The sequence below is a fragment of the Syngnathus floridae genome, chromosome 13 (genome assembly GCF_059516105.1).
Source record: "Syngnathus floridae isolate MCC-2025c chromosome 13, RoL_Sflo_1.0, whole genome shotgun sequence".
NCBI lineage: Eukaryota > Metazoa > Chordata > Actinopteri > Syngnathiformes > Syngnathidae > Syngnathus > Syngnathus floridae.
Genome location: NC_142425.1, coordinates 7,976,492 through 8,002,816, shown reverse-complemented (window position 1 = coordinate 8,002,816; position 26,325 = coordinate 7,976,492). Strand labels below are relative to the sequence as shown.

The following is a 26,325-nucleotide window of genomic DNA, read 5'->3' as shown; positions in this document are numbered from 1 at the left end:
GGTAGGCTGTAACCCAAAGGTCATTAGGCTCCGCTGTTTGTTGTGATATGGCCTGCAGAAAAAACAGCGTTCTGTCCGAGTGGACAAACCAACAGGAAGAAGATGACTCCATTTTACAGCCTGATGTCATGCTTCAAGTGGATGAAGAGTCATTTTACGTCAACCGTCGTCAGCTTGCACTTCATAGCCCATACTTCCGGGCTCTCTTCTTTGGCTGCGGTATTGAAAGCACGAAAAGGAAAATAGAGCTCAGAGGACTCCGCTTGCAGTATTTCAAGGTGTTAATGCACCATAGCCAGACTTCCATTCTCACTCTGGACAGGGAAAATGTTTTGGGGATCCTTGAGACTGCGGATTTCCTCCAGCTGGAGCAAGCCAAGCTGCTGTGCTGCAAGTTCCTTGAACGTGAGCTCCACCTCTGCAATTGTTTGGGAATGATGGCTTATGCTTGGCAACGAGGCTGTGCTCAACTCTTCAATGCAGCAAGGCAGGTTGCCCTCACACACTTCTCTGATGTTGTCTCTGAAGAGGACTTCCTGTTTTTGCCTAAGGAGACCGTGGCACACCTCCTCGCCAGCGATGACCTTGCCATCCATAGAGAGGATTTGGCACTAGAGGCGGCCCTACGCTGGGTGTCATTTGATAAAAAAAGAGAGGAACACTTCCTGGAGCTCATTGAGCTGGTGAGGCCCGAGTCTCTATCATTGACATTCATCTCTAAACTTTTGGACACAATGACAAACAGTTCTGACCCGAGAGCGAAACTCATCTGCATGCTGAATGAACATTTCCCAATTTCCTGGTTAATGGGGAGGTCCCTGCAAAGGACCAAAGAAACTCTTTTTGTAGTGGGAGGACCTCATGATCAGGAACAGCAGGCGTCCTATCAGTTTCAGCCACTCACTGGAAGATGGCAAAACTGTGCACCACTGCAGAGGAAGAACCTTACACAATACTCAGTAGCAGCAGTAGGTAATGGTCGGTTGCAATATTGATGACCTATTTTAAAAATATTCGATAGTGACTGCCCGAAAATAATCTTTCAGAGAGATCTGACATTTTGATGTATTTCCTCATTATATGTAGGAGACAGTGTTGTTGTGACAGGTGGCTACTTCCGTGACGTGCTCTGGTTCAGCGTGGACTGGGTCAGAAGATACGACTGTAGGAACCAGCGGTGGTTGGATGGCCCTGCTTTACAGAAGTCCAGGCACAGCCACTGCTCCATTGCGCTGGATTCCACTCTGTATGTCTTGGGGGGCAGCATGGATGAAGGGCTGGTGGCTGATGTTGAAAGACTGATTCTTGAGTCAGACGAGGCTTGGGAAAGCGTCAGCCACATGGACCGGGCGGTGGAAAGGGCAGCCGTAGCCACTCTGGGCCAGTGTATCTATGTTGCGTGTGGCCTGGATGAAAATGGAGAAGCGTTTGGTGGAATACAACGGTACGACACCAGGAGGAACCACTGGGATGTCGTCTCTTATTCCCCCTTTCCACGGTGAGTCCATTTTTTTAGGCTTGGTCTTTCCATCAATAATCCATTGGGGGATAATCTGCACCATTCCTTAGATATGACCTGGTTGCCACTGAACTCAACGGCGCCATCTATCTGTTCGGAGGGCAAGCGTTGCGTTTTGACGTGGAGACGGATGAGTGGACTGTTGTGCAGGAGGAATCGCTGGAGAAAAAGTTCTTCTGCGGCTGCAGCACAGCTAATGGCCAGATCTTCCTGTTGTGTGAGAAAAAGTGTAACAAAGCACTCCCCAATATGGTTTTGTTTGACCCTTATGTGGACACTTGCATCAAAGTGGAGAATTCCATACCATGTCCTGTTCCACTCAGAGGGTGTGTCACAATTAAAGTGCTAACATGAATGTGAGTAATGAAAGCAATGAAATATCCATGACATTTGAAAACATGATAGAAATCTTTGCAGGGAGGTTTCTAGCCACTTTTAATGAAAAAGAAATATGACCATAGATTCTATGGCATAGAATGAATCATGGTTCAGCCCTTTAAGTGCTCCATATTGTTGTTTACCATGATGATCAATCACACTTGGGTTCTCTGTTCTATACTGCTGGTAACCACAAATTCATACTTATGATGGTATTTGATCAACTATTTTGAGTCCAGATGTTTACCTCTGTAGATTTTCAGTAATGCCCATTAGTGTACATACAATGATCAGCTGGATTCACTTCCAGTCACAGTTTGTAAAGTTAATCCTAGGGTAGTGTAAAAACAGGAAGGCTAAGGCATAAACCAAAAGTGCTGTACAGAAAATCACAACAAAAAATGTCATATGATTTTTAAAGTAACAGCAAAACTAATAGGATTATGTACTCTTAAAAGGAATGTCAATATTTTGACATTGGGAGGGAATATATACAAGGATATGTTCTTCATCATCCGCCAGGGGGCGTTAGATTTCTGTTGTGATATTTTGGGGCGTCACCCGATCACTTGCTGTCACAAAAAAAAAAGTTTATACCTTGTCACATGATGTTCTTGCAACACATTTGTACAAAGTAGAGTCACCCTGGAAATAAAAGTTGCATTATTGGAAGAATAGTTTTTCTCCTTAATGTCGTTGCATATGAACAAAAAAGTTGCTGGAGCAGTTAAATAACAAATTTCCCAGAAAGTACGATAAACCTGTAGCCATCCATACACTAGATTAAATCATGGCTTCCTTCGAGTGTATCAACTTTGTGTTCAATTTAACAGGCCCAGATTTCACACAGAGTAAATCAATTAAGACGGGATTATATTTCAGTATTCAGACCTTTTGTGGCATTTTTTTTGGCGGTGTGTGCAAGATATCTGTACTATAAAAATGGAAAGCCTTGGCTCAATAAAGGTTGGGAAACACCATTGTAACAGATCAATTAAAATATCTCATGTATAAAACATTGACAAAAAACATCATAAATATAAAATGAACGGTGACACGACGAGTGATTGCGTTTCCTTCCAAAGTGACGCTGGGTGTTTAGATTTACAATCATTTGTGCTTTTTTTTTTTTTTTTGTGCTACCTCTTTTTGTCGAATGACGAAAAGCAAAACGCAGGCTGACGGTGATGTGAAATCATCAATGGACCGTTGTAAGGTACATTTGTCCATAATGCCAAACTCCGGACTCTATCTGGCTTTGGGTAATCTGCTGTTGAGATTCCTCTGGTTGGTCAGGTTATTGAGCACACAGTTGTTCGCTAGCGACGCCAGCTTGGAGTTGATGGCACCCTTCCTCTGCTCCCAGTTGCTCTCATCTTCCTCAGGTTCCTCTTCCTCATCCACCTCGCTCTCCTCATCACTACGCTCATCCCGCTCCACCTGTAAACAAAAATTGAGCAATTATTGTTCATTTATAATCATTACAAATTGATATGGTAATGAATACACACAAACTTAACAAAACACGGTCTCACCTTTCCCTTGAACATAAATTTGAAGATCATCCGCACGATAAGGTAGGCCCAGAAGATGTGCAGCGCTTGCAGCACTAACAGGAGAGCGTTGAAGAAGTAATAACCAAAAAAGGGCTCGAAGAATTCAAGTGATAACACCAATGTTGTATGGATGATTCTGGGAAAACAAACCGTTTTGCATAATGGCAACTCAGTCCCAAGGCAGCGCCGTACTCCAAAAACAAAGTAACACGACGCCGACCTACCTGCAAGGAAACACTACCAGCCGTGTAATCAGGAAGACCAGAGAAAAGACGACAAACAGCGAGTCACATGTTTTTGTCCACTTAGCGTAGTGAAGCATCTTGGCCGACTAAAAAATAAAAAAATAAAAAATGTATCACCCTTTTTGTGATTAGTATAAAACACTTGTTGTGAAAAAGGTTACTGAAACAAAAAATCTATTAGTAGTTTAGTATTACGAACCTTTCAGTTTTTTTGTATACTGTCAAATCAGACATTTAGTTAGGTAACATCACCGATAGAGTTATATTTAGAAAAGATAATGCATAGCCAATCAAAACAAGCCTCATTCATGTGCCTCCTTTAAAAAACAAATAAACGGAAGTTGTACCTCGAGCAGGAAGTCAGACGAGTCGTGCACCAGCATCACGAGCGTGCCGATCCTCACGTAGTTGGCGCAGTAGGAGAAACCGATGAGAAATATGGTGGCGATGTGATGAATGACCTGCTCCTTGAAATCCTGAAGCACATGCATATTGAAAAGATTATGCAGCATGTGGAAGATTTACACAGATGCCACTCCGGTATTATCCATCTTAGAATATTAAATGACATATTTACAGCAGATGTAAAAAATTGTCAAAAAAATGTAAACATTTATCTTTTTGTGGTATATAAATGAGACCAAAAAGTATTTAAATTTCCCATCAAACCCAAACTTTAATGATTTATTGGATGGAGGAATTAAATATTAACACTTGTGATGTAACCATATAATTGATGCATAATCAACATTTGTAGTACAAGAAGTGCCAAGTGTTTTTTGCTACTTTGACTAAGTATGTGTACAATTAGAGCGTGTAATTATATCTAGTATATCCACTTACTTTTCGTTTCACGTCCACAGAGACACAGAGAAGGAGGGAGAGATAGAAGCCCATTTCAAAGGTGTAATACCAGCTATGGGCACTGGTGACAACCTGAAAAAGCCAATTAAATGTTATCATGTGTGTGATATATGCTACATTCCAACCTGCTCTTAAATCTCCAAAAGAGCCTTGGAATGAAAACACCTCTTGCAAGCTGTGCAGCACTCAAGACAATGAAAGGAAGCCCACAGAACCCCGGAAAGGAAAAGCGGCAACGATATGAGCGGGAACATAGCAACACACCATTCAGCTAGGAACTATTGTTTTTGTCAGTTTGAGGCTAAGAACCCTAAAGGAAAGTTTGGCTTTGTAAAAGGAATGCTGACTTGCAGGCATGCCTAACTGTCATCCGAGTTACTAATAGCTTTCCAAAGTAGTGCTAGCCTGAGTAGGTGGGCGGTGGTTTTGAAAATTTGTGACATGTTCATTGACATCACTGCTTAAATACAATTATCACATAATGTGCTTGACTTTGTCCTATTCATTGCTTTCACTACTGAATAAAATGAACTCTGATGACTCATTACTACAAAATAAGGCAGAAGAATAGTCCTGCCAGCACTGATGCAATTCGGATACCGATACAAGAGGTCATGAAAATGATAGGCAGGTATTTAGCAAGTATTTATATGGGTGCACTGTTTATGTGTGTGCGTGCGTGTCTGTCTCTTCCTCTCTGTCGTTCTGCTCGGCTTGAGGATAACAGATGTCAACCTCACGTAATAGTGAAGCTAACTCGGCGTATGCACCAACACGCATCTTCAACTATAGTACTTCGTAAACCATTTATATAAAATAAAATTAATTTAACATAACACTTTTCACTACTACGCAAACTATATAGATAAAATAAAATGTAAATAAATTTGACACAACACTTTTCCCATGATTATATTCTATACTTCCAATACTTTAGTAAATTAAATTTGACAAAATGTCAGATACTTCAAACCAAGTAATACATACTCAAAAAAATTTTTTTTCCTTTTAGATAATAGTATTTTACTGAAGTATTGGGTTCATACAAAAGTGGTAATACTATTTTTAAAAATGGCCATCCATTTTCTGCATTCACAATCCTGTTCTGAGTCAAAGCAGTCCATCAAAATTCATAGAAAAAATAAATCACATAAAAAAAAAAAACCTAAAAGGGAGGACTAGGGGAAATAATAAAATGCAGGGAAATCTGTTTCATAATCTCACTTTACTTTCTTACCTGCTTAGGAAAACCCTGCCAACACTCTCTGGGATCCCAAAACCATGGAGCCTGGAAGATCATGAAAAACATGACCTTAGTCTTGACATCAGTTTTAATACAGTTCAACAATACTGTATATTAATTATGTTAGCTAAGTGGAAATCACATGAATTAGACCATATTAAAATGAACAAGTAACATCGTGTTTATTTTGAATGATGATGAAAAATAGACTTACATGGAGCAAAGAACCAAGCCCTGCTGCGAACGCTGCGAGGTAGAAGACAAAGCGCCAACTGCAACACATGAAAAGTTAACTGAAGTTTTCAGACATTGTCAGAATTGTTATGATTTTGCCTTGTGGCGGTTTTTGCACATAATAGTTTGTTTGAGACTCACGAGGCCTCGCAGAACTTCTTAGTGTTGGTGGGTCGGTCCTGGTTTCTTCTGTGCCTGAACCAGCTTTGGATTTTTGACTGGGAAAGTCCACAAAGCTTTCCCAGGCTCGCCAATTCATTCTAAGGGAAAGACAAAGATAGCATTCAAACAACCGCTGCAGGCTCTCTCTGCGTAAGAGGAAGCATTTGTCCAATCTTGCTTGCTGACATTTCAGTCGCCATGTTTTTTTTTAAAGAAATGCAAATTAGCTCATGGTGTTTATTCAACCTGCTGTGGTTTCCTGTATTTGCAAGCATGCGACTAAAGTGCGCACAAACAAATTTGATGAGTGCAAAACCCAACTTGTCTACACATGTACGCTGATGACAAAACATCAAACGAAACTAAAGATGAGGGCCAAGGTATGATGAACCTGTCTAAAACTTGTCTGTTCACCGATGATGAGGGAAAAAATAGTCTCGGTTTAACGACGCCAATTTTACAGTAATTAACAGTTCTGTAAAGTTTTTTTTTTTAAACTGTGTTTGTTTCCTGATGTTTTTTAGGCTTTATGTTCTGTAAGTCCACCAAAATCATTCTAGGAGTTATTGCACTGCTGTGGCGGCACGTCAGTCATCATGGCTCGTCTCACGGGAACCTTTTCAGACAGTTCCTTGTTGTGAAACAGGTGCCAAGTAGTCATCAAAAAAAGGTTGCAGTGCAACCGCCAGTTGTTACACAATCTCGCCTCACATGGAATATTTAAAAAAAACAATAGATAGCTTTAGAATAATATATAGAAGTGCTTAGCATGTTTATCCAATTGATCATTTTCCATCAGGTCAAATTTTTTTTATCTGTATAAACAAGACAGTGGACATACTTAAAGTATTTCTATTATGAATTTAGTATATTAATATTGATTACATTCTTTAATTCAGTGTTTCTTAATTCTTACCACCAAAGAAAAATATCACATAAATTATGGATACAAAAATAATGATGATCTCAATTTACTATTTAGATACTAATTGTGAAATATTGAACAAAAAGTTGGCATCCTCGCAGGAAGCCATGATTCATTTTGTTGTATGAATGGCAAAATGAGCTTCACATGGAATTTAATTGCTTTGAGGTGAAAGTGGATATTTGCAGATGATATCTCAGGACGTAGGCGTTTTCCATGGCATGGCTGAGGCCTGGTCATGGAAATCAATGTCCATAGACAAAATGCTCACAAACCATTTTCTAGAGTTGGTGAAGCAAGGAACCTCCAAGGCTATTATGATGCAGCAGCGCTAAGTAAAACACACCACCAAATTAATTCCCACCGTGACCTTTCCGAGAATCCAATTTAGAGCGTAAAAGTCAATCGGAGCATCCCGTTCAGCTGCCTTTGCCCTTTTGCACGAGCTCGCTATCTGAATCAAACAAACAAAAAAGAATCACGTACTTGTGACGGCTGACGGTTGTTCTGTTTGTAGAAGTTCTCCAGTTTTGCAATAGGGGCGGCTCGAATCCTAATCCTGTCCTTCACACCTAAATGTTTACTTAAGGGGACAGCCACAACCCTGTTGAAGACAGAAAGAGAATCCAAGGGGATAAATTACTCAACCACATTCAATATTAAAGCCATCAACGGCTGTTCAACGCGACACCACATCAACTTGTAACTTGTAGCGGCAACCCGATCGGCCATTATGTTGCTCCCTTGCGACACATTGTGACTTTGTCTTTGCTGATACGGCATCAAGTCGACACTTGATCCGCATGCGTATGTCCCGCACGGTGACGTGGAAGAAAAAGAACAATGTTGTTGTATTCACAAGAGCTCTTGATTACGTCCCGTGCGTGTAACACTATCTCCGAAGTAATCATCCTGAAACAAGCAGACGGGATCAAGAGGTCGGGAAAAGGCCGGGCGATCCCACCACCACACACACACATAAAAAAAACTAACTTAAGTTTATTATATTCACCCATCATGCTAATTATCAGCATACATCTACTGAGGCACTGCAAACACTATGAAGACAGATGTGGAATAAATAAATACAATTTAATCCCTAAATTGTTAGAATTAGGCCTTGGTGTCTGATACATGCCAATACAAAATGGGCACATGACAATCTGGAGTAAACGAGGGATTGTACTAATGCTCAGTGTTAAGGTCGATAAAATGCTCTCTGAGATAAAGCATGTCAAACAGGCTTCATATCTGTTGATCGTCACGTCACTACGCTAGCTTTCTGTCACTGATGACTTATTGTTGACAAGCTGTCAGCCAGCCGAACCAGTCGAGTGTGCGCCGTAACCTTTTCCTGAACCACTGTACTTTGAAAATAGATGTAGAGGTGCAGATCACCTTGGTCAACTATATATCATCCACCGGCTTGCAGTTCCTCGTAAACTTTTTTGAGCATAGACTCCAGCTAGTTTGTTTCTGCTTCTGAATTTAAAGGTAATGGGAGGAATCTCTTCCATTGGCCTATTTTCACCCCCACTATGGCGCAAACGACCCTTTCTATTATATTTTCTATTAAGTCTATAAAAATACCAAAAGAAAATACCCCCCAATTAGACTGCATGTGCTTTGTTACACAGTTGTGCGGACCTAAAAACACTACAACATGCAATGATCTACATTTACAACCTGATTTGTACATAAATGAAATTGTATTTTGCTTTTATTCCCAACATTTTATCATCATCATAGATGATGTCTCTAAGCAGATTTCAGCCTCTCTATGCAGCCAGAAGAATCAGAGAATAGCTTCTCCGCCGTCGTCATGGTGACTCCGGATCTTCTATTTAATAGTCTATAATTCTCGCACAACAGTAGTAATGACGCTGAGAGCGCATTTGAGACCTTAAAATGATCCATCTGTTATTTCCCTTGCTTGTTAAACACTTAGCTTAGCAGCGAAATGGCACAAACTAGAAATATTTGACATGCCGCTGAGAACGGTCGTCATTGTCAATTGTAATCCTCTTTCAAAAGCTTTTTTTTTTTTTTTTAATATTTTGCTGAATGACTCGCAAGCTAAATGTTTCAGTTCCCTAAAAAAATCATCACCTTTACAAGCCCTACTATGTAAACACAGGGATTGAAAAGTATAGAATTTTCTCAAGGTTCATTATGTCATCAATTCCCTCTTGTCATCACCACGGCATTGTCTGCCTTTGTTGTTTCTTGCTCCACTGGGAATTGTGTAATTAGCACAACTGGGGATATAAGCTTGCGGTGGATCAGCACAGAACAATTAGCCACGATTGATTTAAGCATCTGCAGAAGAAAAAAAACCCACAACCTCAGCTTTTACTGACTTAGTAACACTGCACCCACTTTATGTTTCATATGGTCAGATGCTTTTAGAGCAGAACATGCAGTCAGCAGCTAAAAGTGTCTACTCACGATGTTAAGCCTACCCCCCTACACGTCTGAAGAACACCCCCCGAACCACTCTCACTCTAATGCAGCAAACCAGCCAGCGTGACGGGCACAAGAGGAAGGAAGAACTCGACACCCCCATAATTATACACCTAGCGACCGCAACACCGCATCTAATGGGGTCCAATAAAAGAGCTGCATCAAACAATTTGCCTTTACATTGATCATGGCGCATCGTCAATAATTTTTTTTGTGGGTGTGTGAGCTATTCCCATAAACCTTAACATGTATCAACTTTGCAATTATGAAGATGCTAACCCAAAGCTAACTAACAGGTGCATATGTAGGAATGTCTGCAGATTGGACTGTGCTGAAAAAAAAAAAGTCAAATCCAAGCACTCACCTCTCAAAAACATATCTCAAGGCTATGAAAGCAAAGGCCACCGGCAAGGTGTAGACGAGATCTCTGGGTTTCGGATAGTGACCTTCACTCGTATCCATGTCCTGCCAGTGGATGCCAGGGGGCAGCCAGTACCTGTCCTGCCACAGCCACTCATTTAGCAGGGCTTCCATCCTGGAGGAGGGAAATGACATGTGACCCCGTTTAAACAGATGTCGATCATATGCTTAATCTGCTTACATCACACTCAGCATTAGTCTTTCGCAAAAAACAAAAAATGAAGGCACGCACATGCTGGTGAGTTGAGTTGTCATAGATTCTGACAGTCACATTGATTGATTGACGCGTTGATGATGCAGGGAAGCCCCACTATACATCCCCCATATCACACACACCAATTATATTGTATTGAAACGACATCACATGCAATATTAATTATGAAAAATGTCAAGAACGCGAGAAAAAAATCAGATTCGCCCCCACCCACCCACACAGGTACGACGCACGCACACACAACCACACACACAGCCATGTAAACAATCACGCCTTTTTGCTTCTTTCGTTTTGTTATTTTAAAACGATCATGCGTATTTTGTGAAATGCATTGAAAAGCTAACGATAAAACGCAAAATTTCTCACCTGCTCGCGCTGCTGTGAGGAAGATGACAAGCGCAGAGCGTCAAATTGACACAGGAGGAGCCTTCAGACGCGGCTTGCTCCAGCCAGGGGCGGAGCTAAAACGTCAACAGCGTCACGTCGTTGGGAGGGGTGGGGGCGTCGTCGGGAAATACAATTCAGCCACTGGAGGAGGAGATAAGAGGTAACATAATGGTCGCAAAAAAAAAAAAAAACAAGAATAACAATGCTCAGTTTTAAATGATTGACATTAAGAGTTTAAATATAAAGGGGGTGGTTTCTTTACTTTTTCCAGTCCCAGCATGTCATTTATACTTGAGGTTTCTCATTTGATTACATTATACTTTTCTTTTTATAGACTTATTGTGCTTCATCACCGTAATTATGACTTCACAAAGTACGTGTAAACGCATGCAATAAAAAATGAAAATGCATTAGGTACATTATTGACATTCTTGCATAAACATTTGGGTCACGTTGGCGCCAGAATGGAATGCCATTATAAACCAATACAGTTAGCAATGCTTGACAACTGAAAATATAATCCCAAATTGTTCCTGACAGACATCCAAGCAATTTATTTCATGATTTGCCTCAGTGATATTTACCATTGGACTACCATAATATTTGTCTGTCACTTTAAAACTGCACATGTTCAGGTATTTAACTGACATTGATATCCTTCATCAGTTTGGGGTTAGACCGATAAGATTTCAAACTGTGCTCACATGATGCTGCTTTTCATACCAGTCATACTCTAACAGTAGAAAAAAAACAGAGGAACATTCTGCTCAGAATGTAGATAAGCGATACAAACCTTTTCCTTCCTATACAGCAACATAACCACAAAACAGGATATACACTATCTGCTATTTTTGTTCATTCTTGTGAACACTGTGTGACACAATTTAGTACAAATTTAGTTCTGGAATCCTAAATATAGTGTGATTAAAACATAAATGCACAAAAAATACCCCGAGCTCATAAAGAATTTCCATCATAAAACCTTAATTAAATGTGCACCCAAAGTTTGAAGTAAGATTTTATTAAGACACACAAATGTGAAAATACTTTTCCGAAAGCCAGTTGCTACCTAATTTCTGATTAAAAATATTTTTTCTTGTCTTATACTCTTGAGATGATGATTTTCTTGGGTGTTTGCAATAACCTATAATAATGATGAAACAAAAACATTTCATTCTGTGCTGTAAGTCAACATACAGTAGTATGAGTTCCATTTTTTTGAATCGAACTACTGAAATAAATTAACTTTTCTATGATATTGGAACACCCAATATATGTTTGAAAATAAAAAAAGTTGTAAAATACTAAATGAAAATATATTGTACTTAAAAGCTAAACACAACTGAACTATACATTTAGTATTTTGGTGATTCCTCGCGTACCACTAGAGGGAGCCATTCTAAACACCTGTGATACCCTTACCACACTTTGGGAATCACTGTTCTAATTTATTGAGACGCACCTGTCTATTCTTCGCCCGGGCATCATTGTGACTGCTACCATCTTGAACCCAGTCAAAGTGCCCGAGAAACATAGTCAGTCAGAGTAACTGTAGATGTGTGTGAGTCTACCAAACAGAGGGGATCAACACTTCCCAGGGTACTCCCTGTCTTATTTACAAATTGTTGACTTGAACTCAAAAATCCCCCCCCCACCAAAGTGAGGCTTGTCTATATCTTGACGTGTGAACCTTCAGACAAACGCAACACATGCCACATGCAGAATGATAAGAGAGATGGAATGATTTCTTTGCGGTAGCAGGTGGGAATTCTCAAAATTGTGAGAATGTGACAGGTCTCGTAAGCAATTAAGGAGATTTAATGCAGCTAAAAAGAGCATTCTCGGGATTTTCTCAGATAATCTTCATACGAACCCTAAAGTAACGCATAACTACTGTTGAAAATTACTTAAATGAATACGGCATTTTCAATATGTAACCAGCCTAATTTCAGGCAAGATCATTAATTCCCAAGACGAAAAGAAAACAGTGACACTGTGTGTTGCGCTAATAACGCCAGAGAAGGAATGTGGGCTGTCTGGAATAAAAGCAGGTCACTTCGTAGAAGCTGGCACGGTGCATACACTGCAATCACTTAGATATGCGCTGCCATATCGTGAGATAAAATGAATACATATTGAACAAAGTACCTTTGTGTGATTTATGAAATTAGATAAATGCTTTATTGATAGGGGGGAACGAAATTTCGGTTTCTTTGTGTGTCTTTGGCATGTGGAGAAATTGACAATAAAGCTGACTTTGACTTTGACTTTGACTTTGACTTTATTGTGTTCTCAATAAAGTACTTTTTTTTTAGGTTAAAATAGACTATCCAGCACTTTCTGGCACAATTTAAAAGGAATTTATAAGCTATAATAATGATGACGTTAATGATTGGCAATCAGCATAGAATCAATACATTTCCACATCCATAAATCAGTGAATGCCCCACTTCTGTGTAATAGCTTATTCAAAAGATTGCCCTTGAGGTTAACTCTGACTTTGACGGGCATGAGGGTGTGTGTTGCCTAAGTAAGTGCTGAATAATTGTTGAGACAGTCAAGTGAGTTTGTTTCCTGCTAGACAGCCAGTCTCCAAAAAAATGTGTGTAAGTGCTGTAAAGCCAAATAAGTTTTCTTTTTAAAGCAGATATCCTACAAGGCCATTGCTTTTGCTAGCTTGAATCGCAATTATATGTTCAGCAAAAGTTGTTTGTACATAGACACAAAATCTGCACATTTTTGTTTGTATTTTAGACCTGCTGCATACAGAATAACATTGCCGTTTCCTCCTTGTATTAAAGCTACAGTGCCCTCGGCAATCTACTTCTTCCTTGACACCATGTTGTTTGTGCTTCAATTAAAAAAAAAGTAATGGAATACATTATGTGGAGCTTCAAAATGTTGTATCTTAAAAGACATTTAGGGTGTTGCAATTTTCTGTTGCAGGTAGTTGCTTTAAATGTCAAAGTGGCAAAATCCCCATATGCAAAAATCTGACCAAAAATCACCCAGTGACACAGCAACCAGAGTTCATATGCTGAAAGACAGGAAGACACGCCCAACCCTATGCAAAATAAAAGCAAATGACATCATAATGGACCCAAAGCAGTCACAATAAGCCGTTGGCCATGAAACAAGTTGGCTGTGCTCACTCCCACAATAGAGCAGATGCCCCTTTCTAACCGCACCTATTTATAAAAATACCAAAAGAAAGAAAACTCCACCCAAGTGCAAAGTTCATGCAAAAATAGGGCCTGTAAAAATGTATTTCTGTACCTTCACCTCGTACATTCTTTGTTGAATCCTTCCTGTTTTGCTATTTTCATGTGGTTTTACACTTTGTTTACAGTGCTGGAAAAAAAAAACCCAACAAAAACAAAACAACAGGCTACTTACTGTTCACCCAACCATCAAAATGCAGAAAGCTCCCTAGATGATTCCATTAATTTTGCCTAGAGATGGGAAACCCTGGTCCAGAACTGGTCCAGTTTAGCTTTAGGAACAAATGCTTAACCAGCAGGTAAACTGCACATGCTCCTTCACCTGCTTGAGTGGCAACATCTGTGGCGGTCATTTTACTTTCTTTACCTGGATTTCTCATCTCTGATTGTGACATATATTTGTTGCTACCAAGAAGATGACATGTTCCTCAAGGTGCCTCAAGGTGGTGCTAGAGGAGAACTCTAGAAGTGTTAGCACTCACATGTCATGGCAAGCTATGGAACGGCCTCAATATTTCATTTTGAGTGATGGCATGTACTGTCCATCCACTCGCAACCCATGGCCCCTACGGCACCAGCGAGCATGGAGGCCCCTAGTTTGCGGTTGTCTGCTCCACTCTGCCAATAACAACATGGCCAGGGAGGTGGGAAATAAGTTCAGGAAAGCAGCTGGCTGACTACACAGGGGTGGTGTCCTCCAGCTCCTGAGCTGCTGCTGAGGAATAAAACAAATTAATTCTCGAAAACGAACGGGTGGCTCTTGTCTCGATGGTGAGAGAATCGGACCACTTTGTAAAGCCTTCCCATAGACATTGGAAAGGTTTCAATGGTGTCCAAATTTGGACTTTGAGGTGGTCAAGCCATGTGTGAAAATGATGTCTCATGCTTTCCAAAGCATTCTTTCACTATTTGAGCCTCATGAATGCAGCTATTGTCATCTTGGAATGCGCTCCCCTCGTCAGAGAAGCGGGGAGAGAAAAAAAAAACATTCATGGAAAAACCTGCTCATTTTGTAGATTCAGTCAGCCAGATGGCCTCATTTTTAGGGAACATGGAGAACTGTAGACCAACTGAAGCAAGTGCAGATTAGAACACTGACACAATTTGTCGGCACTAAACATAACTGCATCACCTCCATCTCTCTTCTTACCCTAAAATGCCCATCACTTTAGATTAGTGTCAATCAAGACTCTTAAAAACATTAAATTTTCCATTGCAATAAATCATTTGTGCATTTTTTTTTCCCTGACAAAACTCAACTCACTCAAAGTCTTCTTTACACCCACAAATGTGTTTCCATATATATTGGCCTATTTAAATCCAGTTTTTTTTTTTGTACATGCAGTGTATTTTTAACTGACACACAATGCTTTTCCTGTACCTGGTTTTCTCATTATAACCTTGCAAGCATGGAGTTGTTGACCCCCATCTTCCCTGTGATGCTTCTCGGCATCCTCTTCCTCACTCTGCCAGGTGCTTTCTGGGCTCCTAGCAGCTGCCAAAACTTGGCAAGCCCTCACGTGGATGCGCCTTCTTTTCCCCTCTTCTTCATTCCTCTGCACTCTTCCGCCGGCTTTGCTGTTATTCCTCTTTCTTTTGTCTGTTGTGCTTGGCATCAACGCTCCTGCAGACCCTCAAGTAGGAGTCGGTGAACTCTCCAGCTCTAAGTTAAGACAACAGTCCCCCCTCTTCTTAACACACACAATATCCAAGATCAGGCTTTCACAATAACTGGAGGCGTACAGTAAAAATGTTGCTTGTCGGAGTAACTGGGTCGCTCTTCCTTTGGCCTTCTTTCTGGGTATAACTATATCAATTTCTAGCAGTAGGGGGCGCCAGATGTTGATGCATGATGAGAAGCCACACTGGAGTAATAACAGGACATATTTGATTCTTATCCAGAGGTACACATTTAACTTAATTTACAGTTGAACTAAATTCAAAATGTATTCCATCCAATATTATAAAAATATGTAGCAGACTATTGCAAAATATGGTTTTAATTAGCTTCCTTGCATGCATTCACTTTCATTTTCCATTGAATTCCTGCAAGCCCCACATGTTTTCCCTACCGACAACTGCAAAAGTTATTTCCTGGAGGTATTTTTTTTTAGGTGCGCCAAGATAATAATAGTTGTTAGATAGATTCCTGCTGGGGAAGCAACAAAAGAAGTTGCCTCATGCAACAACCAGCTGTGAGGTCCGCTCACATTGTGTGGCGGTAGACATGTGTTTGTGTACTTGGTCAAAGGCAAATTCTCATCCTTGGTAGGGGAGCAGAAAATGCAAACACTGTTATACTGCAAGTGAAGACTTTTGATTATCAAGTCAGCAACTAAGCCTCTCTCATGCACATGTTTACAACCTGGGTAAACTTCAAGTCAGGCGGGAGCTATGAAATATCTCATGGCTTCACCCTGAAAGTATTTGAAGACTGAGGTCATATGGTAAAAAGTAAAGTAGATTTCACGTGGATCAACTGGCATTTGCTCGATTGCCAGCTTGATTGCAACTAACTAACTAACTAACTAACTAACTAACTAACTAACTAACTAACTAACTAACTAACTAACTAACTAACTAACTAACTAACTAACTGGCCGACCGGCCAGGCAGCCACCAACCAACCAACCAACCAACCAACCAACCAACCAACCAACCAACCAACCAACCAACCAACCAACCAACCAACCAACCAACCAACCAACCAACCAACCAACCAACCAACCAACCAGGAAAATCAATAAACCCAAAAAATTCTCCCAAAAATGCCAGTAAAGATTTTAAAATAATGAAATATTCATAGATTGATTAATTCTAAAAGAACTATTGACAAAAAAAAAAAAAAACTACCCCTGTCTGTCCTGGCATCTAGAGGGGAAGGGTTGAAGAATATTGCAGGTGGGGAGGACCAGTGCCCCTGCGGCCCCTCCTCTAGCACTTTTTTATTATTAACATACCCCACCAGCGTGTCAGTTTTGGTTATTTTGGCCAACTTTTCATACAAGTCCCAACTGAATGCCGATGAGAACACAGTGAATTTTTCACGGGTATAAAAATCATTATTCTCATGCTTCATTGTAATTTTTTTTTATTAAAACACACAATTCAATGTGATCTATGAAGTCATCAACATGAGATACTTCCATATTCTTATTAATGCACCCTTAATCAGACTGATAGAGTCGAACCTCAGGACAGGAAATGAATGACTCTGATTAGATATTTACAAGAGGGAGCAGCCAAAGTTGCTCATGCCAGCATTTCAAAGGGTTTTGGAAAGTTTTTCCACATGTTCTGCATCTTGTCTTCACAGAGAACAAAGCTACAGACATACCAGTGATAGATAAATAAAAAGACCAAATTAAAGCTCATCCATAGCGCTACCCTTCAATGAGCCCGTCTGCGGTTCTCCTTCATCCCAGCTGTGTGTCGGGTCGCTTTACAGGTGGAAACGCGTGCCCCCTCCACCTAACTCCTCTGACCACCACCAAATCTTGTCATTGTCTTTGTCTGACATCATCGAATTACGTGCACCATCACCATCTGTCATCGTCATTTCAAGTAATGATTATCATTATCGTGCCGCCATTAGAGTCTAATCTCGGACTGCATCATATTTGGCTGACTCTTTGGCTCGGCAAGGGAAAGGGCGGGTTGAAGGAGTATATTTTTACAAATGATCGCACTGACTTGTTGGGGAATGTTCAGCAAAATGTGCCTAAATGAAAGACTATGAGCAGATCTTCCACCTGGCGTTCAGACATTAAGCCTCACCTCTCTGTCTGATGATGGCGAACCTCTCAAATCTGTGGCATTATTTCACGTGCTGCCAACACGCTACATAATGGCCGCTCGCGATTGCAATGGTCACTGCGGCCTTATCTGTCACTAGCATTGACAGCTGGGAATGTACCATTATATTGTGTTTCCCGCTACGCGTTATAATATATGTTCGCAAGAGGGTGGGGTTGCAAAAGCTTCCTGTTTTGGCAATGTTCTGCTTGAGTGGTACAACCAGAGCCTGGCTTCAGAATGTGAACATAGCTCAAGTCTTGTCTAAGACAGGCATCAACATCCAAACCACATAATTGATACTTCAAATACATTCGCTTACTCAGCTTTTTTTTTTCTCCTTATAGCATCTGATCAATGCCAGCTTCATCCTAATTGCAGAATCTAATCATCAACCACCCATTTCTTCCAGCTCCCAGTGTGTGGATATGAAAGTTGACTGATGCCGCTGAGGAATTTGCCCTACATCAGCAGAGCCTGCAGCTGTAAATCACATGACGAGCATTTTGGAATGACCGTAACAAAGACAGACGGCTGGAGTGGAAACTGACAGTGGGAGTTGCATTCCTGAGGCCAGTTGTCTGATTACAGAGAAGTTTATCCAATTCCCATACAATGTTTTATGTTGAACTATGTTGAGATTCCTCTTTTGGGAGTAAAATCACGCTTAGTCACAAAGAAAATGTCAGCCTTGAGTGAGTGTTGAATGAAAAGAGGCGGCTAGTCTTCTTTTATGTTTTATTCGGGTCTGCTTCATATTTCTCACAGTTCCTCCGCTTGACTTTATTCACTGACGCAGAATTGAGAAGAACAATTGAGTGAAACACAACAAACAGCGCGGGGGATGTTCACAGTTACATGCCAGCCTCCAACAAGCAGCAGATGCCGAAGACAACGTGACAGAAAGGTTTCCCCAGTAGAACCATAAAAGTCATCACTGCTAAGACATTTCGTTTTAAAGCCACTTCAGAGGAAGTCCCGATAAATGCATGACCGAGATGACGTTATATTTAGGGTGTGAGGGCAAAGATCTTAAAGATGATGATGTGGCATCTGGGTGACCTCAGAGGACGCCTGAGGAGTTCATGCGAGCTATCAAAGAAGACACTCAAAGCACAATAACAAATATTGACTCATTCGGGTCTTGGTGGCACGCCCCACAGCTGGACTTCTACAGCACCAGCTTTCTGTTAAACAATATTTCCTTTCCCCCAAACACACACACGTACTTTCATCTAGCTTTTTAATGCCGCCAATAATGTCACTCAACTCTGCCGTGTACAACATCAGGAACGGTTCAGATTAGAGTAAACATGACAATACGACAAAAATATAAATCATGGAACAAATGTAAGAAATTAAGTTGGTCAGTGCTTGTGATCGTGCTCAGGCCATTTGTTCATCACTGTGTTAAAATTGACACCAAAGTCCAATTCGACGTGTGAGGCCTTCTCTCATTTGTCATCAAAATTTATTACCAGGAGCTTTGCCGCTATCACATAGCTTGAGTAAATGAGCTATGATTATAAACTTATTATTCTAAACTATTATCGCGCAGCATTGTGTGTGGTTTGTGTACAAAGAAGTATTTGTGTATATTAGCAATTCAGAGTGTGAAAATTGACTCATCAAGTCTTTTAGATCTCCACTCTTGACACTACATATGTCCCGCTCCAGACAAAACGCCTTCCCTTTTTTGTTTTGTCTAAGACTCTTGGGTGGTCCATTGCTGAACGCCTCCGGGCACATGCGAACCTTACGCCATTCGATGTTTGACCCTAAACAAATGTGTCGTAGACAGTTGCAAGGAACAACAGGATCTGTTTGTGTGGATAGCAAGAAGTAAATCCAGTTTCCCATCACTGAGCTAGCGAGAATTAAGCAGCTTTTTGGATTTGTTTTTTTCGTTTGTGTTTAATTGCTTCACAAAATCACAGCTTTGCTTGAGAAGACAAAACTCCCAAATTTTTTCCTGCTTCCTATTTCCTATGAGAACAGCTGCCATCTCAAATACAGAGGTGTGAGTGGGAGGGGTCAAAGAGAGACATAAAAAGGTGACTGGAATGCCGATAGGCAGGTAGGTTAAGAAGATGTTCTGAAGATCTCAGCATCTGTTATCCGAACCTGTAATGATCACCACGAGCGGATCAGGCTAGGCAGCGGGGTATCTGTCCGCCGCACATCCTGTTCTTCCATTTGTCCCAAGTGCACCTGCTTTACTAGACTTTTAATACTCATAAAATCTTTTTGTGACTTTTCCAACTCTCTCTCACACACACACATGCACAAAAATGCATTGTCATTGATGTCAGACGAAGTGAGGTAGACATCACAAAATGGTTTGGGATGCTTTTAATTTCCGATTGCTTCAAGGGAATCAGCTGTTGTTTAGTTTGGCTTTGACTGCCATGTACTGAAATGGATTGCGAGGAAATGTCCGAGACTGAGAAAAAAAAACTACAGAATAATGAATGAGTGAAAGAATCAATCAATCAATCAATCAATCAATCAATCAATCAATCAATCAATCAATCAATCAATCAAATATTTATTCAAAGGCAAATTTTAAACTGACATTTAAACTCTTATTGATGATCAAGTTTAAAAGAATTTGACTTTGAACCCATAATTAAAAATAAATATAAATGCTCTTACTTGAAAGTGTCACTTGAAAGGATAACTAAATAATTTAATTAAAACTGGTGGTCAAGTAAATTAGGACTTCCGATAAAAAAACAGACATCCATTTATTGTGAGTAAAATGTTTGTATTTAAGTTTTTATTTTAAATGTCTGGTTCTGTGTTAAAGTTTAAATAAATGTATTCCAAGTGAATAGAAATTTACCAATTAGGAAGTTAAATTAAAAAATTTCAACATTGATTGAAAAAAATAATCCGAGTTGAAGTGTCGAAATATATTGTGTGAAAGTAGGCAAGGGATTTGCAAGCAGATATTGTGGGACTACATTAAAAGTCCAACACCACTTTAATATAATACAAAATGCCTGTTAAAGCTTATCTGCTGTCAGACAGATGTGATATGCATGTGGCAAAATCTCTCTCGCTCTCTCTTGAGTCAACTTTACATATGGAGCAAAAGATGACCTCACCCCTTCCAAGTCCCAGCACCCCCAAGGTCTGGACAGGAAATAGGGGAGAGCACCACCCCCACCCAGCTCGGTTGCACCCAGCTCGCCCCAAAAGAAAGACATCAAAGTCTACAGAACCCAAGAAATAAAAGATTTTCAAATACTGAAACAAACCCGTTAATGTCAAATACTTAAGGCTCTTAACATGAGCAACATTTCCTTGTTAAATGTTCACACCGTCAATTCCAGCCGTTGTTTGGATTCCCCTTTGCGGGAATGTTTTATGCGCCTTTGAAAATGTCAAAAAAGAAAAAAAAAAGGCACATCTGAAAGCCATTAGGCCCTCAAACTGTTAGCAAGCACTCGGTGGATTCTTTCCGCTCTCTTGGCATCTCGCTACATCACTTTTTTTTGCCTTATTTCTCATCTGACCGCTTTCGACCTCTTTCTCTTTTTAAGCAACAAGGCTTACTTAAGTAAAAAAAAAATCTGCTCCAGAAATTTTTCCACTACGGGCTCATCTCAATCTTGGGTCATGTCGGACTCATGAGCCTCCATCACTTCCCTGTGGTCAAATTTACAATGTCACTGGGGAAGCACATTACGTGCATGAGCATCTCTTCGCCACAAAGCAGCCAGGGGACTTCGACGTACCAATGCATGTGTTTGCGCACTGTTTTATGAGATCACATATTCGCATCCGCCCGCCCCCCGAACCCCGCCATTCTTTGTCTGCGCTCTCGTTCTACTTTGAAGTTCTGCATTCCAGTCTTACTGCATCACCAAGACTCCACAGCTGCACGAAGCCCGTCCGTTCTTGACGGAGCCAAGCGTTGGTGAACGGGTTTGGTGAGGCAACAAATGTCTGTGCTTTGCGCAAATAATGGAAAGAAATACAGAGGCATGGGAGATAAAAACAGTAGACATAGGCAGGACAATAAAATGTAATGACGATGACATGATGGTGACTGAGGGTGTAAAGCAAAGGTGACTCATGTTTCGAATGCTTCACCCTTCAAAAAGGTCTTTTCCAACTTTACCTTTGAAAACAAATGTGTAGGGTAACACTACAGTCACTAAAGGAGCACACACACACAACGATAATCAGACTAAATTCGATAACTTCCTCCAAACAGTACAATCAAATCAACACTGAAGGGAGAAGTCGCCAGAAACAAACAAAAACTGAAAGAGGTTGACCTGGAACAGCATTTCAAACAAAGAACAGTCTGGTGAAGTCACAGGCCAACAAATATTAAAAAAATTGGTCTTAATAATTTTGCTCACTAAAAAGTAGGTAAAAAATTGTGTGACCGGATAAGCTAAGAGTTAGCATCATTTATAATCGCAATGTGAAAAGTAGGAATGACCGCAAATAGTGTGACTGGATAAGCATGACTTAAAATCGCAATGTGCTGACTTCATATGATGATGTTTAAATATTCCATGATTTTAGGATAAACTATTTATTCAGGAAAAGCTTCCATGAAAAACAAATACATTGACTCCACCTTGTTAACTATGCTGAGACCTTGGAAATATAAAATGCATGATCACAAAATGGAAGACTTGTAAAAGAAATCACAATAAATCTCAGCATGGAATGCTTCAAAAATCAAAGAAAAGGCGAAACCTTCATTTAATTGATTAACTGTACCCATGTCTGGCAACCCCTCGATTGCGTGATGTGTCGTGACTGAGTGGTTGGAATGACGCTTTTGTGTTTAGTGGTTTGGGTGTGGGATCTTTGGGCCTTTTTGTTTTCTCACTATTCTTGGGTGGGTTTTCTTGTATACTCATGCCCCCCCCGCCACATTTCAAAACATGCACGATAGGTCAATTGAAGATTCTTTATTGTCCACAGATGTGAATTAGAGTATGAATGCTTATTTGTCTTTGGACTGGCTGGCGACCAGTCCAGGGGTGTACCGTGCCTCTCACCTAAAATCACTTGGCAGGTGTCTCACGAAAAATAAACCAGATTAGGTTTAAGTACTTTGAAACAAACAGTAATCATCAATTCCCATTTGCATTCACTGATTTGCCTTTTTTTCTTCACCTGCATGGTTTTTGGGCTAATGTGACCTACATATGCACTGGTTCACCCCACTGGGCAAGCAGTACAGTATGACTAATCCTGGTCATTAATCTTCTCCTGCTGAGAAACTTTGGTGGAAGTGAATTTGGCAGTAAGCTTTTATCCCTTGATGGGCCAAAAACATTCTGGAAATCTCCACAAGGCTCTGGTGGTCTCTCGCCTGTCAGCATGACTACAAAAATGCAACATGCAGTTAATAGTGTAAAAAACCAGATCGTTGTATATACTCAAAGACACATTTTACCACAAAATATGCAATAATTTAGGAATTCTCTGAAACAAAGCAATAGCCAATCAGGAAGTCACGTGGTGTTCCCGGGCACAAATGGAAGAGTGTTTGCAGTGGAAAGTTTTCATAGCAAAATTCCAGGTTCTAAATATATAAACCTTTCTGCACATGGATACAGAAATGTATAAATCAACCTTCTCAACAGCTTGACAGTCTGTGAATGTCAACCGAGTTTGTTTGAAATGGCACTGGTTTGACCCGGAGTAAAGAAAATACATATTGTATTTTTAAAAATAGCTCTTAAAATGTGACCAATGTGTTGGCTCTGTACGTTTTCCTTAGTTTTGGGATTTTTTTTGTCACCACAGCGACAAACACATATCGTTCCCAATCCTCCTAAATTTGACAAGAGCCTTTATGGGCATCCATGAGAGCACATGATTTATTTACCCCCCACCAAAACTTTTCAATTATCTTATGACGTGGGCAACACCAACAAACAAGCTTCTTATTTTGTTCTCTCGGGCAATGTATCAACAATACAGTCTGCTGTGAGTACAAAAAAACAGCTCGCTTTTGTCAATGACTAGACATCACAACGCCCAAAACAAGTGTGACTAATACCATCTTTAATAGGATAACCTAATTAAAGTTGACAATAGCAGGTTGTCTTGCTAGCACATGCTCAAGTTGCGTGTTTGCTCAACCTCTTCACTTGAATGCAATGGAAATAAAATTTCCATTTGATTGCAGTTGGGGGGGGGGGAAACATTGCCGTTTTTTGGTGGCTGAGGGAGACTTTACCCTCCGTCGACATATGGTGTGCCTGTGCGTGTGAGTGTTTACATACGTGTAAACAAATGTGTGTGCTGGGAAAAAGGGAGACAAGGGGGTGGGTCAAAGGGAGAACCTGGTAAAGGTATGCGCCTGATGTCAGTTTGAGTTCTACAAGAGCTTCTGCAACATACCACAGTTCCTCTTCAAGGAATCTTGAAGGCCCATCCTGCTTTCTGTTGTAAAAAGGGTTCACTAGTTATGTACAGCTTTCGGAAAATCCGTATATTAATTAATTAATTAATTAATGGTGTTCTTTTGAGCGACCAATAAATGAAAATTTATTTTATATTTATTTATGTATTTATTATATATATATATATATATATATATATATATATATATATATATATATATATATATATATATATATATATATATATAATAATTGATTTACGATCTTGGTTACAATTTCTTAAGTTATCTAAAATATTATTTGCTTATTTTGTACCAATAATGTACCGTATTTTATGATAATCTCAATGTACGTTTCATCATTATTTGAATCACTTGATGACAACCAAATCGACTACGTATTTACTGATTAACAACATGTGTCACGTTTCAAAGACAAACCTCAAGCACATCCTGACAATAAAACGTATCTCCGGAAATCTAATTGCACTGCTTTCCGCTTGTTGGATTTAGATCATACTGACTCCCGCTGAGACCAAATGTTTTATGGCTGTAATTACGTAACTTTCCTGACTTAATGTTGTTTTTTCTTTTTTTATTTATTGCGGCAACAACAAAAACATCCTTGCCCTTCTTGGGTTTGTCATAAGGTACTGGAGAAAATAATGATCTAAAACAAAAATTTATCACCATTACAGAATTTAATGCCCCTTTATGTGCTTAACATTTTTGACTAAACTGACTTGCATTAAGAGAGACATGATAGTGCAAGACTTGTTAGTGGTTTTATCAAGATGTAAATCTATGTTGAGGTGAGTAACTGGCTACGGATCTCCTTGTCAGTGGCTCAAAGATTCCCAGATGGATGGAAAATATTCCTCAAAATGATCTGTGGTCATATGAGCTGACTAAATTGAAGGCCACGGCAGATGTTGGAATTCATGTTCATCATCTAGAGACTCTTTGCGGTTTCTCTTTTACCTGTTGACATATGATTATATGAAACATCTGGGTGTTCTTTTACCATAAGGGCAACCACAATAATAAACATATTGCTAAATTAGTACCTCCCTGAAGGCAAAATTGCATGACGTTGGATTGATCAAGTTGTTTTATACAAATAGTGCTGACATCAGCGCTTTTAAGATGCGCTCAGCTGTCCCCACCAATTTACTGGCCAGATGGTCTCCCCTTTCGGTGCTAACTTCCTATCAGCACTTGTGGCAACAAAGCACAAGGATGTGTCAATCACAAGGTCTGCATAGTTGAGTTCATTTGGATTACAGAGTTGACCGTCCCCATCCCCTGCAAATAATGCAAATCTCCGTATAATTGTTGCCCAGCAATTTGTAAATCATCTCAAATTAGTCTGATATTGACATACCGTCAGCATTCTTGCTGCTTTGTGTACTTTCAAATGTACACAGTGTCACCATCTTGTGGCCAACAGTGAAATTACACCACAAGTTAATGCAACCCAAGACAGAATTGAATTAAAACAAATAATCACTGACAGCAAGAGCCGCCAAATTGGAACCCAAAATAATCAACTAAGCACATAATGTAAACTTCACCTGTAGATTTTCAACAAGCAAATATACTTTGTAAGTGGACCTCCTGTATAAACAGATATAGAACTGCTGCAATGTGAGCGTTTAAACTAACATTTTCTCTGCCTTGGAGTATATTTATGCACTGTCAAACCCAGATCGAACTCCATTATGACCTCCTTCACCTTCTTTTGTTGATAAAGTGTGCTCTTTTTCCACAAGCAGATGTGAATGCAAATGCATCTTATCACATGTGTAGGGTCCTGTTGCCCCGGAGGAGGGATGATAGTGACGTTTGAGCACTGCTGGCCTCTGTTAGAACAACTCCAGGAGTCTTCTTGAGGAATGTGGGTTTGTCCTGTAGACCGTTACTACCCCCCCTCACCCCCTCCTTTTTTTTTAAACTCCCCTCCCCTTATCCCAATCGGGGCAATTCCTTAACTTTTCTTTTTTTCCCCCCACTCACAAGCCTACAGTAGTTGAATATTCCATCCTTGGTGCGCATATATTGCTGCCTCTTAATTCCAACAGCGGGCTGCTCGACGCAAGGCACTCCAATTGTTCCAAGGTATTGCGAGCATGCTTAATAATAGTCTCATGACAAGAGTGTAATGTGACTTATTCAATGACTTCGAGCGGGTGACTATTGTTAGAGACTCAGTGTGCGTTTCACGGTAGATTAACTCGTTCACGGAGGAGATGCGGCAAATTGGTGCAAAAGTTTGGCATCGTTTTTCATTGCCTTGTGCGTATTTAGAAAAAAA

At 40.2% G+C, this 26,325-nt stretch overlaps 3 protein-coding genes across 3 annotated transcripts in view; 2 read left to right on the top strand and 1 right to left on the bottom strand.

The window, feature by feature from the left end:
• The first annotated feature begins 36 nt into the window (after window positions 1–36).
• LOC148388421 (kelch-like protein 23) lies at window positions 37–3,246 on the top strand. The gene is made up of 3 exons (XM_088393528.1): window positions 37–972; window positions 1,087–1,498; window positions 1,570–3,246. The coding sequence occupies exons 1-3, from the start codon at window positions 48–50 to the stop codon at window positions 1,871–1,873; spliced, it is 1,641 nt and encodes a 546-aa protein (XP_088249654.1). The 5' UTR covers window positions 37–47; the 3' UTR covers window positions 1,874–3,246.
• Window positions 1,930–10,734, bottom strand: cers4a (ceramide synthase 4a). The gene is made up of 11 exons (XM_088393530.1): window positions 10,590–10,734; window positions 9,954–10,124; window positions 7,613–7,730; window positions 6,181–6,299; window positions 6,020–6,077; window positions 5,800–5,850; window positions 4,542–4,634; window positions 4,046–4,174; window positions 3,678–3,784; window positions 3,433–3,589; window positions 1,930–3,337 (listed from the first exon to the last, which is right to left on the bottom strand). The coding sequence occupies exons 2-11, from the start codon at window positions 10,121–10,123 to the stop codon at window positions 3,146–3,148; spliced, it is 1,194 nt and encodes a 397-aa protein (XP_088249656.1). The 5' UTR covers window position 10,124; window positions 10,590–10,734; the 3' UTR covers window positions 1,930–3,145.
• Window positions 10,735–25,990: 15,256 nt separating this feature from the next.
• The window catches only part of fbn3 (fibrillin 3), a 43,068-nt gene continuing 42,733 nt past the window's right edge, over window positions 25,991–26,325 (top strand). Inside the window, exon 1 of the mRNA XM_088393532.1 lies at window positions 25,991–26,129. The gene's annotated coding sequence lies outside the window, so the exon portion shown is untranslated. The remainder of the gene's footprint in view (window positions 26,130–26,325) is intronic.